The 15,597-nt window shown below is 28.2% G+C and overlaps 1 protein-coding gene across 3 annotated transcripts; it reads left to right on the top strand.

Moving 5' to 3' along the window:
* Positions 1 to 7,898: 7,898 nt before the first annotated feature.
* On the top strand, positions 7,899 to 11,320 carry LOC114169386. 3 transcript variants are annotated; one of them, XM_028054542.1, is made up of 7 exons: positions 7,899 to 8,249; positions 8,328 to 8,408; positions 8,495 to 8,682; positions 9,438 to 9,608; positions 9,732 to 9,944; positions 10,023 to 10,111; positions 10,391 to 11,320. In XM_028054542.1, exons 2-7 carry the CDS (start codon positions 8,374 to 8,376, stop codon positions 11,102 to 11,104), a joined length of 1,410 nt encoding a protein of 469 aa, XP_027910343.1. In that variant the 5' UTR covers positions 7,899 to 8,249; positions 8,328 to 8,373; the 3' UTR covers positions 11,105 to 11,320. The 3 variants fall into 3 exon arrangements, with proteins under 3 accessions (XP_027910343.1, XP_027910330.1, XP_027910337.1); XM_028054529.1 differs by having other exon boundaries at positions 7,901 to 8,249; positions 8,506 to 8,682; XM_028054536.1 differs by having other exon boundaries at positions 7,903 to 8,249; positions 8,506 to 8,682; positions 10,400 to 11,320.
* Positions 11,321 to 15,597: the final 4,277 nt, after the last annotated feature.

Below are 15,597 nucleotides of genomic sequence, written 5' to 3'. Positions count from 1 at the left end.
AAAAAACTTTCACTATTATCTGAAAATATTATCCATGTAAATAAAAAGGTATAACAATTCTGAGAATGTGATTATTCTTATAAAAAAAACTGTGGGAGTAAGAAACATTGTAGAAATGAAGTAAAATAATATATCACTAATTTCAGTTCCTTATTTAATTAATAATTAAAATAAATGAACATACTTAATCTTAATTGAATGTGTTAATTTAAACAGTTTAAGTATTAATTACATTTAATGATATTTATATTAATTTAATGAATAACTTTCTCCAATAAATGTGTGACTAGTATATTTACTACACATATACCAATTTGCATTATGAATAATTGAACTCAACAAATCAAGACTTTAAGTCAGAATTAATAATATATTTATTTGTGTTTCTTAATTACAACTAGGACCAAAAAAACATCCATTTATATTTATGTCAAAGACTAAAATGGTATTTAAATTGACACAATAAAAGGATAGAAAAGTAATAATAAAATTGTATTTTTGACATGTGAAATAGATATAAATAAAAGTATTAATCTCCTCAGTGTAAGTCACACCTTTTCTCCTTTCGCTTAAGATGTTAATGAGAAGGCTGATTTAAAAATTGAATTGAAATAAAAATATTATCGAAATCTAACTTGAAAGTCCAAATCAAACGAAAGTAAAACTTAAATTAAATTGTGAAACATTATGGTTTTGATATGGTGTGAATGGCATAGTAAATATGATAAGGATGTTAGTGATGGGTGTTGAGAGAGAGAGAGAGGGTGATGTGAAATCAAAATGAAGAAATGTGGTGAGGGATTCATTGCACTGTGTCACTGCTACCATTAATGAATGAATGAATAATGGCATGTTAAAGTTAAAGATAACAATCTTATCGTTCATAGAGGCAAATATAAGGTGGACAAGATAATGACATCATGTATAAAGTTAAAGCAAGAAAATGACAAAAAATAAAAAAAATTATATTATTATTTTTTATTAAAACATCAAGTGTTAGTATAAATTCTACAAGTAGAGATAAAAAAAATTAAACTCGTACAAAGATTGAAACCTATAAATTAATTGATTTCTAGATTGAAAGTAGTTGTGTGTGAAAATCAAATATTGGTTTTAATAATCTACTCAGGCGAATTTTTATATGTTTTTTAAAGAAAGATAATTTTAAAGATGCATAATAATTATTTGGAAAACAAAATTTTAATTAATAATTTTGTTTTATATTAAATTTTTTATTCATTTGATTTTATATTTATTTTTAATTCAATTAATTCTTAATATTTATTAAATTGAATTAATGTAGTTTTTTAGTTAAATTGACATTAATGTTATTTTGAATTTTATCATGTGTTAGTTTACTAAAAAGTTTAATTAGTAATTTGGTATAGGTATATAATTTGTTCTTTTTCTATATTATTTTTTATTCAATTTAGTTTCTATATTATTTAAAGGCTTAAATATATTTTTAATTTTTAAACATTTCGTACATGTTCAAAATTTTGGTACATTTTGATCTTTCAACTTTAAAAATGAAGGGATATAATTATCTTAACCCAAATGTGTTTTTTTTTTTTTACGTGCTAAACAGTCTTCAGGACTGACATTTGTACTATAATGTATCAAACTGCTGTGTAAATAGTTCAAATATCAACAAAAAAGTCACTTGACAACACATAAAAGAAATTCAACGCAATTGCATTAGAAGAACTATATCAAGTCATTTTTAAAGTTTTGATACCAAATTGTATTAAAATTTTGAACATAGACGAATTCTAATTTTGTGTTAAAGTTTAGGAACTAAACATATTTAATCCTTGTTTAAATAGTGTTTAAATAGAGACAGTGTGACCCTTTATGTGAAATCACCGTTAATATCAATATAAAAAGTGACTACGTGTAAGTCAAAACCCTTTCTTCCGCTTTAATCCTTTCTTATTTCTTATTCGATTACACAATTTCATTAAGACCACCTTCTTCAGATCCAATATCACAAATCTAAGACCTTCGATTTTGTCTATTGCAATGTTGAATATGGATACATGAACCTTTTGAGTTTGTTTCTAAGTTTCGATAAAGTTGATGTTGACAAAAAAGTTACAATTATCTTTATGTAAAAATATAAAGATTTAATTGAGTGAAAAAATATGATAGGTTAAACTAAATTACTAATTAAATTTTGTATTATATTGAGGTGTGAATACCTTTCCAACAATATTTATATCAATCTAATAGAAAAAATTACATTAATTTTATTTAATAAATGTTTAGACTCAATTGAGTCAAAGCAAGTATAGATATCTAAATAAATTAAAAATCTAAATATAAAAATCAAATTACCAAAAGCTAAGAAATAATATTTAAGAAATTTCAATAATATGTTTATGTTAAGAATCAAAGTGGGTGAACAACTGAGAAGATTTCACCATTCCACATTCAATTTAGTTTAAATTAGATTTTTCTTGTCCATTTCTAGCCTCCTATATTCGTGTTTTTCTTGTGAAATTTGAAAGCCCCGGCTTATACCTATTTTCTGAATATCTAAAATGGATAAAGAACTATTTGATGTTGAGGATGTGGTGAAACTAAAATTCCAACTTCTCTAAACCTTGAATAAACAATTTAATTACAAAAACTAAGAACCATCCATAGTGAATCTTTTATTCAAACAATAATCACAAATAAAAATATATGAAAAAGATGAAAAATTAAAACAAGAATTGTAATGGCAAACAGTATTTCTCTCTTTTAATTTTAATTGACAATTCAACTATAGAAAGCAAGGAACTATCTTTAGTAAACTTGTCATTCAAATATCATTTTGATGCAATTGCGAATGAAATTCCAATTCTAATTTTAAAATTTGTAGTTCAGTAGCATGCCAATATCACAATAATTTTTTTTCCTCTTTTCTTCTGCAGTGTAATGCAAAAGATTTTTAAAAAATTAATGTAATAAATTTATAAATTTTTTTTATATAATATTTTATTTTTTATCTTTTATTTATCATAGACATACACTTATATTTAAATTATTAACGTAGTCTTGTACTTTCAAAATAAATATCTTATAACGAATTTGATGGCGAAATTTTTTTTAAACATATGATCTATAATCAAGTGGATAGGCAGAAATCATAATCATTTTCTTTTTCCTCTATATATGTTGTTGTCATATATACAGTATTAATCTCTTTTGTCTTTACTTAAATAAATGAAAAAATAAATTTTACACATTTAATTAATAATTTTCCATATAAAAAAGCAAACAAAATAAAAATAAAAATAAAAACAAACTCAACTTTAGACTGATAGCACATCAGATTAGACCTATTTTGAAATTTGCGCAGACTGATAGTTGTTAAATTACCAATAAATTTACCTGGCTAATGAAATAGAGGTGTATAAATAAACCAAATTACAAATTTTGTAATTCACTGCATTCATTTAAAAATATTTTGTTTTATTCGTTTATTTTATATATTTATTTTATTTAAAATACTTTGTTTTATTATTTTATATTATTATATATTTATTGCAGAACAATTAAGTGTATAATTAAGATGAATTAATTTAACTTATCTATTTATAATATTATAATAAAGTAATGGTGATTCTCTTTATGACAAAACTTTTTTAAATGTTTATGAATTAGTATATAAATAAAAAATATATTTTAAATTTTAGTATATTTTTCTCTTTTAAATCTGTATGTATCTAAAAAAAGTTTGTGACATCCAAAGTATATTTTAAAAGTCCGGCACCGATAAAAATATTATCAATTTTACAAAACATTGTTATAAAAATAATAATTGGAAATTGAAAGTGATATCATATATATAATCAAATAAATTAATTAAATATCTAATTATTTAAATATTATTAAATAATATTGTAATTTTTTTAAAAATAATAAAAGATTGTTGGTACAAGCCGACCTACATTTAATCTGACTTAAACTTATTTAATTTGTAAATCAAGTTAGAGTTTAATGATCTCATTTTCTCTTCATTATCTTTTGCTGTATATATTTTATTTATTATTATTATTATTATTATTATTCATTCAAAACTTAGAAGGTGATTGGAGTCATGACATGAGAGTGTGGTTTTAGCTAAAAAGATTCTTCTCAGTTTCCTCATTGGTGAATGGTGTCACTCATGCAGATTTTGTATGCTATTTCTCATCAAGAAATTAACATATATAACTTATTTACCACACTTGTCTCAGTGAAGGCCTTAATTCAGGCTTCTTACAGTTACAATTATAGCCCAAAGGCCTGCTATTAGCCCAATTTCATTTTCCAGGTTTTCTTCAGACCAAAATCTGGGTCCGGAACCAAACAGAACATCACTTTCCTTGTCAAGATTCTTCCTTTTTTCACTCCTAAATGTTATCAGAGTAAATTATTCATCAGTTTTGTCTATCATTAATCCATTGAAAAATTCCATTAATTATTTTTAAAGGAACGCGTTTCTTAATTACTTTTATTTAATTAATGTGAAACTGTAAGAAATGAATCTACTTTCACTCAAATAAGAAAAAAGTATGATAGCGTGAATGCTAGATTAATCTTATTGTCTGAATAATTTGACGTTTCAAATTTTACATTTATATTCTGAATTTCAAATGTGGAAAATAAAAAAAAATTAAATATAAATTACTAACATGTAAAATTACTCACACTACTGTTCTTCTCGTGTGTAAAGAGTCATTAACTATGGCTACTTGCTTTTCAAGATAATGATGGTTACCATTTTTCAACCTATGCCTTTGGATGCTAATAACTTTTATTAAAGTACTAAAATTTAAATATTATTTATCTTTATAGAATTATTTTAATAAGAAGAGTTTATTAATGTATGAAATCTAAATATCTATTACAATATATTTTCAATAATTCTAACATCATATTAAAATAATAAAATTTAAATTTAATTCATATTTATAAAACCAATTTAATAAAAGAAATTTACAACTATATTATTATAATAATTTGTTCACGTCTCTGTGTGACTTCTTTCTCTCTATTAGGGAAGAATTAGCTGTGTTCCAATACATCTTGCTAAAGCCACAAACTTTGCCACTTTCAAATATTATATCAATAACATCAGATTATTTTCCATCACCCTTTTATGATTTTTTTTTAATTTATTTCTACTGCACATAATTTGTCATTTCAATATATTGTACTATTTTATTATTCGTAGGTAGGTGTTGGAAGTTTGCACAAACCTATATCTATGTGAATCACCTCATTGTTGAAATCCAAGCCAGGCATAGGAATCACAAAAAGTGTCAAACAAATAAGACACCACACAACAAGACAAACATATTTAGGATGAATCGACATCTTGGCACTAAAACACCTTTAATTACTTACAGATTCACAACAATTGTTTAAACAGAAAACCAATTTCATGATTAGTGTGAAACATGGTACGAGTGATTGACAGAAAATGAAATAGAGGTTGAATATATATACTAGACACACATGATGAATATGATACAGTGATGAATCTTTTCAAGGCGAAATGACCCATCTCATGAAATTTTGGGAGAATATAGTATTCAGAAATTAGCATGCTGCAAGAATAAATTTCTGAAAAAATTTCTTTTTTTTGTCTACCAGCTAGTTCATTAAGACACATCTCAGTTTTCCTCAAACTGCATTGGTAAAAGGGCAAGTCCTTTTGTTGTTTGTCTAAACAGAGAATAGAAAATTGGCCACATTTGTCTTGCTCTGTCAGTGTCTCTATTTGCTTTCCGTTTTTGGAAGGATCATACATTATTATATCAAATGTTGAATCTGATCTTGATGAGTTCAAGCATTACTTGAATTGGCAATAGCACATTGATATGCAAGACAATAATATCATCACGTGGCACGACATAATTGCCAGCTATGTATTTATATATTGCCAACATTATTGGTTAATGTAACTCGGTCTTGAAAACCATCATATCATGGATTATGCATAACTTGGTCTGACCCATGATCATTAATTGAGGTTGCACCACACAAAAAAGAAGAAATTGGAATGAGAATTTTGATGGTAATAACTAGTTCTTGGTGATTCTACAAATTCATCATGATGCTAATCATTTCCTTGCCCTTGTGAGATTTTTAAGCTTATCACAACTACAAGTCAAGGCTATGGAACATATGGTTCATTCGTTGCTTCATGCTGTTATGGACCACAAAACATTTTTTTTATGAGAAAAAGGGTAGCTATAATGATGCAAATTGTTAAAAGTGAAAAGAAGTGTAACTATTAGCTATTATTTTCTTGAATGTGGGTAGTTGGAGGAGGAAGGGTTGTCTATTATCTACTTTGATAAATTAAAAATACAAAAATGTCACTGTTTCAACGACATTAGGGAAAAACTTTCATGGTTTTAGTTTCTACAAGATGTTGTGGATGTATTTATTATTTCTATTTTCAATATACATGAAAATAAATCACCCTTTAATACACCAACAAGAAAGCACACTCCATCAACTAATGCATTGAATAATATGAAGTACTACCACTGAAAAAGCATGATAATGATCATGATCATGTGAATAATTTTTTTTTTTTTTGTTTTAAAGTTGAAAATAGTTTTTAGAAAACATTCTTTTAAAATACTCATTAAAATATATATATATATATATATATATATATATATATATATATATATATATATATATATATATATATATATATATATATATATATATATTATTGAAAAATATCTACCTCCAATATTTAACCACTCCTAGTTTGTAAAAACAAGGTGAGATTCACTTAAAAAAGTTCTACATAGAAAAAGAAATTTGGGTGAATTAGCTACACACACTACACTACACTGTGGTCCTTAATCTAATATACTCTTACACTCTGGCCTATCTTATATTATTTAATTGCACTAAGTTATAAAATAATAATACATACATACAATATAAAAACAATAGTATTGTTTTTCATTTACTTTTCTTCTTCTTCAGATAATACGTTTTTTCTTATATTTGTCTTCTTTTCTTTATTTTTTTACCATTTATTTTATCTCTATTTATTATTTATTTTTCCTTTGAGAAGACAGTTACATTTAGGAATAAACAACGATCATTCTTTTAGGAATTTATTCAAGTGTGAAGATTGATTTATAAAAAATAAAAGAATGAATTTAAGTAAATTAAATATTTATAAAAAGTAAAAGAATGAATTTAAGTAAATTAGATGTCGAAGTTTATATTGTTCACTTTAAAGAATCTTTAGAAATACAAGTGAGTGAAAAATGATGTTTGTGATTAATTAATTTAATTAATATAATAGATTAAAAATTAAGTTTAATAAAAAGAAAAATAAAATTATCAAATTATCCTTGATTTAAAAGTAATATAAAATTATATTTAGATGAGTTAAATTTATTTTATAAAAAATATTTTAATAAATAAATTAAAAAAATAATAAAAATTCAAAATATTTACTTCTTTACCTTTTGAAATGAGCATACGTAAAAAAAAATAACATGCACGTGAATCAACATAAATTACAAATCTAAAAAATAATTTTACACAAATCACCTTCAAATATTTGTAAATAAAAAATCAGAAAATAATGTAATCTTACTATTCTTTTCTTTTTCTTTTTCTCTTCTCCAAATACATGCAATTATACACCTTAATCACTCTCAACTCATTCATCTATAATCTTAATGACCCTAAGATCATTCATCTCTAAACATCAATTGAACACAACATTAAACTTGTAATAAAATGTGTAATTACATTAATAAAACATATTTTAGAACAATTCCCAAGGGAAACGACCATATGTTTAACCTTAAAGAAAAGAATTAACGGTCGTGGATACATAGTTACATGTGTAGACTAGTAGTAGAGAAACGAAGGTAGACAATAATGGCGGTTCATGATTCTCTCCATTAAAATCACTCTTCCTTCCAATGGTCCACCACTTTCTCTTCCTTTTTCCATCTTCTTTTTCTTGTCTCTTTTGCCTTTCCTCTTCCCTTTTCCATTCTCTCCTTCTCCACACTAGACTCAACTCTCAGAACTCTAAAAACCCAATCTTTCACTCTCTGCTATCACCCCTCTCACCTCCATGATTTAGGGTTCCCCTCCTTTCACAGACCTGCATTTCCCTCCTCCACTACAAGAAATGGCCAAACTTCATTTGGCTTTCACTTTCGCGCTTTTTCTTTTACTCTGTAATGTCTCAGCAGCACCATCCACCACATTACCCGCCAGTGAGTAGCCCTGTTTACTATTATCACTCTGCTTTCATCCTTTCAACTTCTTTAGCTCAAAGTTTGTTCCTTTTTCAGAGATTGTTAGTGGGTTTGTCTCCAACGTCGTGCCTGCATTCACCAAATGGGTGTGGTCGCTCAAGGCACCCACCAAAACTGGTATGAATCTGCACAATGTAGATTGCATTGTCTTTTCTCTTTTTTTTTTCTTTAATTTGAATTTTTCGGGTTATGTGTGATTGGAGTGTTGTTGCAGCGCTTGGTGTGAAGTCGATGATGAAGTTCGAGAGTGGGTACAGTGTGGAGACTGTGTTTGATGGAAGCAAGCTTGGAATTGAACCTTATGCGGTTGAGGTGTTGCCTGATGGGGACCTTCTTATTCTGGATTCGGTTAATAGTAACATTTATAGGATTTCCTCCTCGCTTTCTTTGTGTAAGTGTGTCCGCTTGATGCTTGATTCGATAGATTGAGTTTGTGATCTGATTCATTTTCCATGTCCAATCTGTCATTTGGTTTGATTGTGTTTTTATTTAATTTGTAAAATCAGCATCAGTGGGTGATCTCTTCACTGTGTTAACAGTAGACTAAGGTTTTCTTGAGATTGGACTTGCTGTCACTTTAAGAATTATGAGCTTCTCTACTTTGTGATCTATTATGCAGTATTAGAAAACCTTGAATTTTTCGCAATAGAAACTTGTGAGGTTTTGCTTCCTACCTACTTCACCGCAGCATTCTGTTCAAAATTTCTTGCAAAAGTCAATTGCAATGTTTTTAGACCATTTTTTTTAACTCTTTTGTGTAGTTGAACTTGAAGATCATTATTCTCCATTGTCTGATACTCAAGCATCTGGTTTTCGTGTCAAAATACTTGTTTATAGATCGTAGTTGGCAACCGTCATTTCAGATTCACGTTCCCCTTGCTCGAATCCCTTTTACATTCTAGAATCACATATGATTGAATCAATGTGTTATGTGCCAAGCATTATATCATCTCACTTTAGTTCTTGCTTACGAGATTTATAAACATGCATCAAACTTTTACAGTGTAACTGTAATGCATTTTGAATTCACTGCATCTGTGGGACTTCTCTTTTTGTTGAAATTTCTCTGCCACACATAAATCCATTTTTATGCATATATTTTTCTTTACTTGGAAATCTAATAGCATTTGCTTTTCAATTTTGCAGATAGCAGACCGAAGCTTGTGGCAGGATCTGCTGAAGGATATTCTGGACATGTTGATGGAAGGCTTAGGGAAGCTAGGATGAATCACCCGAAGGGGATAACTGTTGATAATCGTGGAAATATCTATGTTGCAGATATATTGAACATGGCAATTAGAAAGATTAGTGATTCAGGTAAACCTTATGTTAAAACTGAACAATTCTTTCTCCTCCTCTCCCTCGCGAGGCCCTTGTTCTACTTCTCACTATAGAATCATTGGTGAGAGGTTTTTGTTGAGTTGAGATTTCTGCTTTCAGGTGTCACAACAATTGCTGGCGGAAAATGGAGCCGTGGAGGGGGCCATGTTGATGGTCCAAGTGAAGAAGCTAAATTTTCTAATGATTTTGATGTGGTTTATGTTGGAAGTAGTTGTTCTCTACTTGTCATAGACCGGGGGAACCAAGCCATCAGGGAGATTCAACTACACTTTGATGACTGTGCTTACCAATACGAAAATGGATTTCCACTTGGTAAACTAAATCATTCCAGAGTCTTTCTCGAGAAAATCTTTTAATTACACATTAAGGCTAATTACCATCAATTTTCAGGTATTGCAATGCTTGTTGGTGCTGGCTTCTTTGGTTATATGCTTGCATTGTTACAGCGTAGACTCGGTTCAATTGTATCATCTCAAGATGTGAGTGCATAGTATTGTCTTCTTATACATTATAACAGTAAATCAGATATAGTTTCCTTTATTATGCAGCTACCTATGAAAGTAAAATATTCTATACATGGACAGGTCTAGATCTCTCATTTCATGTTATGCTACACTTTTCAAATTATCCTTTTTTATCTTAGTTTTTTGCCATAGCTGCAGAATTTAAACTTGCTTTGTTTTCTAAAACTGCATAGTTGGTTGATGCAATAATTACATGAATTTATTGGAAAACTTGAGTCATTTAATCATCTCTAGCTTTTGCAGACTAAGGATCCAGCAATGTCTGGCATTTCACCCAGTTCATATCAAAAGCCAGTGAAGTCTGTGAGGCCTCCTTTAATTCCATCAGAAGATGAATCAGATAAGCAAGAAGAAAGTTTCTTTGGATCCCTTGGGAAGCTTCTTACCAATGCTGGGGCATCAGTGGTGGAAATAATGGGTGGTTTATTTCCTGGTTTCAGAAAAAGACCACAGAGCTACGAATTTCAAAGCCAACCGTTGTTCCAGCAACCTCAAAAGCAAGTAAATGCTTGGCCTGTGCAAGAAAGCTTTGTGATCCCAGAAGAAGACGAGCCTCCTTCTATTGATCCCAGAACCCCAACTCCACGCAAAACATATCCTTTCATGTCAAAGGATGCCGAAAAAATGCAACAACTATTGCAAAGTAGAGCATTCTATAGCGGATGGGAAGGAGATCTTCATCAACAACAGCAACTAAAACATCAGCACCACCAACAACAACAACTTAAGCATCATCATCGCCATCAATATCATTCATCAATCCCTCACACTTACCTTGAGCAAAGCCACGAGGAAACCAATGAGATAGTATTCGGGGCAGTTCAAGTGCATGATAGGAAGCAGGAAACTGTGGTTATCAAGCCTGTGGAATATGGTCAATCTCTCTATGATCATCATCACCACATTCGACCTCGAATCAGTTCTATGGGGTATACCAACAAGCACTAAGTATATAAAACCACAAAGATTAGGAGTAAAGAAGTACTGTATCCCCAATCCAGCTTTGATTAGAGAGGGGAGAGTGATATCAAGTACAGGAAGTATAATTAATGATTTCTTTTAAACAGTGTGATCCTTGTAAGGAGAAGCTGGTGGTCATCACAATACCAAGTGTTTAATCAGTTTGAGGGTAAGATCAAGAAATTTTGGCATGCTATTTCTTGATATTCTTCTGGTGATGATGATGTTTTAATGTCCAGCAGAAGTTCTCTGCCTTAAAATATAAGATATATTATATATAGTATACATATACTTCTTCTCTGCTTTGTCCTCATGCAAAAATCTCATGCTTGTGATAATTACTGACAAGGAAAAACCTTTTTCCTAGTTGAGCATGTCAGAACTTGAACAATTTTGCAGTTCTTCCAACACAAACAATTCCTGAACACATCATCAATGTAAGTTAATATTATTTTGAAGGTGATAGAATAGAAGATGTTAATAGTAGTGACAAAGGAATGGAGGTGGTAATAATGGAGAGTAATAATAATTGAAGGAGGAATATGATAATTGGAGTGACCACCGGAGTCTGTTAACTCCAACTCCAGATTTCATTACAAGTGGATGACATGACATGTTGGGAGCCACTGCATGTGACTGACATTATGGCATTTTATATTATTAAATTCTTAAAGATTTTAGTAAAAGAAATGTTATGACGTCATTTTTAATTCTCAATAATTAAAAATACTCGATGGATGTCATTAATACATAAATCATATTATGAGTTAAATAATTATAATTAAACTCAAATGAACAAAATAATTAATGTATGGCTTAAATACCTTTTTGTTCTCATTTTTGTAGTTTTTGTTGCGGATATCCTCATTTTTTGCCAAATGTTTAAAATAGTCTTCATTTTCGTAGTATTTGTTGTAGATTGTTCTCATTTTTATTAAATGTTTAAAATGATTTTCATTTTTGCAATTCGTGTTTAATTTAGTTCTTTTCTGTGATGTCGATTAAATCAGTAACGAAGCACTGTACAGATGACACTGTTTCTATTACATTGTACTGGGGTGTATTAGTGTATTACGTGTACTGTACAGGTATAGTAATTAGATATTTGAGGATAAATAGGTGAGCTAGGGTTTTGAAAATGAATTGTTGGGCAGTTGGTTATGCTGCAATCTTCTTCATCCATTTCCAATTTGTGTTGTTGCAATCTTCTTCCTGCAATCCCATGTTACTGTCCAATCTTCTTCCTTTACCTCTGGTTATAATCTTTGGAGGCAATAGTCTTGTAGCAATTTGTGCAATGTTGGTGGTTCAACGATAAACCCTAGCTCACCTATTTATCCCTAAATATCTAATTCTTACACATATACAATACACGTAATATACCCCAATACAATGTAATATAAACAGTATCACCTGTAAGTGTTCCGTTACTGATTTAAACGATGTCATAGAAAAGGACTAAATTAAACACGAATTGCAAAAATGAGGACCATTTTAAACATTTGGTAGAAATGAAGACCATCTGCAACAAACACTACGAAAATGAGGACAATTTTATAAATTTGATAAAAATGAGGACCATCCGCAACAAACACTACGAAAATGAGGACAAAAAAAATATTTAAACCTTAATACATATATTCATTTGATTTAAATAATGATATTTTTATAATAATTAAATGATTTTATATAATAACTTATTTTTTTTGACATTCTTATAAAATACATTATTCTATTATTCTCAACATTTATTATTATAACATATTGTTAAAGAACATAATAAAAGAAGATAAATTATACCGACATTTTATAATAAATTAATATAGGTTTTACATAGTACTTATTAAAACATAAAAGTCACAATAATATTTTTAATATATCGTCTTCATCTCAAAATATTAGACAATTACAAATATTCTAAACTTCATTAACATGGATAATCTTTCCATAATCTCTATCGACCTCTAACTTTATGGAATCCTCTGCAACTAATAAATTATCCTTCACGAATCCTTTCCATCCAGAATCGAGATAACATTAAGTAAACTTCATTCCTCAAAATGAAGCCTACCACTAGGCTTTACAAAATATCGAAACTTACACATTTTCATAATTGGATCAATCAACTCCATCTCCCTACCATTTAGAACCTTTTTCTCCTAGAATGTGTAAAAAATCGCATCCAGCTTGATAAATAATTGTTTTGAGAAAAACACTCAACATTATATTCATAGCAAACAAATACATACAATAAGAAATAGTTCTTGAAAAACAATTTGAAAAACTAACCTTTGTTGGACATAACTTCACCCTCAGTGAAGACAAAAATCGAGACCATACTAAATTTTCCTTAGTAACAACAACACTTGCTAAGTCGGGATATCAGATTTCATCCCTAGCCATATTAAAAATCCTTAATCGAAAATAATGATCTCCACAAAACAGAGTACATATATAATGCACGTCATCCAGATCATAGAATTCTTCAAAATTAGACGATATACGAAACAATTTGTTCCTAATCAACCCTTCTTCAAAAACCATATAAAAAACATTTCTCATTGGATCGGTAAAGTAGTTTGTCCTAAATAACAATTTCGATCTCCATTCAACAATAAAACCTGTTTTGAAAGAAAGATATTCCTAAACACATTTACACAAAAAAAAAATCACTAGACGGTAATATAACCTGATAAATTAACTTTTACATAACCCAATAAATTTGTTCTGATACGGGAAAAGAAATTCCGCGGCTGTTACAAAGATATTTTGTTTTGATTCTGCCAATACTAAAATATTATTAAATAATAAAGCTACCTAAAAACCAAATATAACTCATTAAATAATTATATATAGATATCATCTCTAAGTAACTTTTATTATGTTATGACGTTATTTTTAATAAAAAATATGAGAATTATTGAAATTGTTATACTCATATTTTATTATTAATGATTTTTACTACTAAATTTTAATATAAATATGAGTAATTAATTTTGTAAGTCATTTTTAATAACAAATATCAATCTAACATTTATATAAATAATAAACTTGTTCTTAAGGGAGATACAATATTTTTCTATATTGTAAAAAAAATTCGGACAAAATTGAAACAAATAGAGTGTGAACTAAATTGAAACAAATAAATATATGTGGGGACTAAATTGAAACAAATAGACATATGTATAAACTAAATTGAAATCAAGACAATGACATTTGGCAGAGACACTGACAAGTGACAGTACCTTGTCACGTGACACTAATAATGTCACATGTCACACCAAAGATTTGACCCGCGCCAAAAAATTAAAAAAATTTAAAAAATCAGAGATTGACACGTGATACGTGACGCTGTTAACAGCGTTAATAATTTTTTTTAAAAAAAATTCTAATTGAAACATTTTTTCAAAGTTTGGACGAAATTAAAACTTGTATAAAAACAGATATCACATTAAAATTTCTGAAAAAAATGAGTACTAATGGACTGATTAAATCTAAAAATTATCCGAAGCAGAGGCAGTTTAGGTGAATACGCCCAAGTTTATTAGGGTTCGAGATTTAAATTGTGTATGCTATTTTTTTATGTAGGGATGACACGTCTAGAGTTTGTGAGAAAATTTACTATTGACCGAGTATTTGTAATATTTATATTTTTAAATTGGTACAAGAATGAAGACAGTGTATATTTATTGTGCTAGTATATTTGTTTTCATATTTATTTTTGTTTCAAACTACTATGAAATTTGGACAATAAAGAGATATCATTTTTTTAAGAATTTATGCAAAAAGTCTTATAAAAGTTTGATCTCCAGATTTACATATGGGCTTATGATTCCTTCAAAAAAATGCATTATGTAAACTTTTACTGAAACTTAGTGTCTTAACTCACTTTTAAAACACATATTTCATTATTTTTACGCTTTCTATTAAAATTATTTAATTAATATTTAGAATAGTAAATAATGGATAAGGTGTAAGTACGCACATACCATCTCAATTTTTTTTTTCAATTAAGTTATTTTTGACATTTTTTTTAATTGGATGATATATTATTATTTTGTCCCGTCGTCTTATTTCTTTACCTGTACTGTACATATGTTAAGATATGTAATACTTTGTCATTAATAAAACAATAGTATATTAATATAAAACTACAAATAACTTTTATTGTTTTAATATTATTTTATATTAATCATAAAATATCATATTTATTAACATGTGAAGACAATAAAACATAATGATAGGTAAAATAATAATCAATTCACCTAATTTACAAACAACTAAACCACAAAAACTCAATTGAAAAATGTAAAAGTTTTTAATACCCGATAAATAAAAAATTAATGAAAGATTATTTAAAAGTACACAAATTTTTGAAAGATTTAAAACTTAATTATAACTTATATTCACATTTAGAATATTAATGGCCAATAATAAAGTAGTTAGTGGTTTATTTAAGTAATCTATAAATTTATATTTGA

This window comes from Vigna unguiculata, chromosome 2 (genome assembly GCF_004118075.2).
Source record: "Vigna unguiculata cultivar IT97K-499-35 chromosome 2, ASM411807v1, whole genome shotgun sequence".
In the NCBI taxonomy this organism is placed as follows: domain Eukaryota; kingdom Viridiplantae; phylum Streptophyta; class Magnoliopsida; order Fabales; family Fabaceae; genus Vigna; species Vigna unguiculata.
Note: the sequence above shows the minus strand (reverse complement) of the source record. Positions and strands in the feature narration are given on the sequence as shown.

Bases quoted from the DNA above. Each gene is read 5' to 3' on its own strand.
- LOC114169386 (XM_028054529.1), top strand. From the start codon at position 8,162: ATGGCCAAACTTCATTTGGCTTTCACTTTCGCGCTTTTTCTTTTACTC. The intron at 9,945-10,022 runs GTAAACTAAATC...ATCAATTTTCAG, and splicing joins CGAAAATGGATTTCCACTTG to GTATTGCAATGCTTGTTGGT. The intron at 10,112-10,390 runs GTGAGTGCATAG...AATCATCTCTAG, and splicing joins CAATTGTATCATCTCAAGAT to CTTTTGCAGACTAAGGATCC.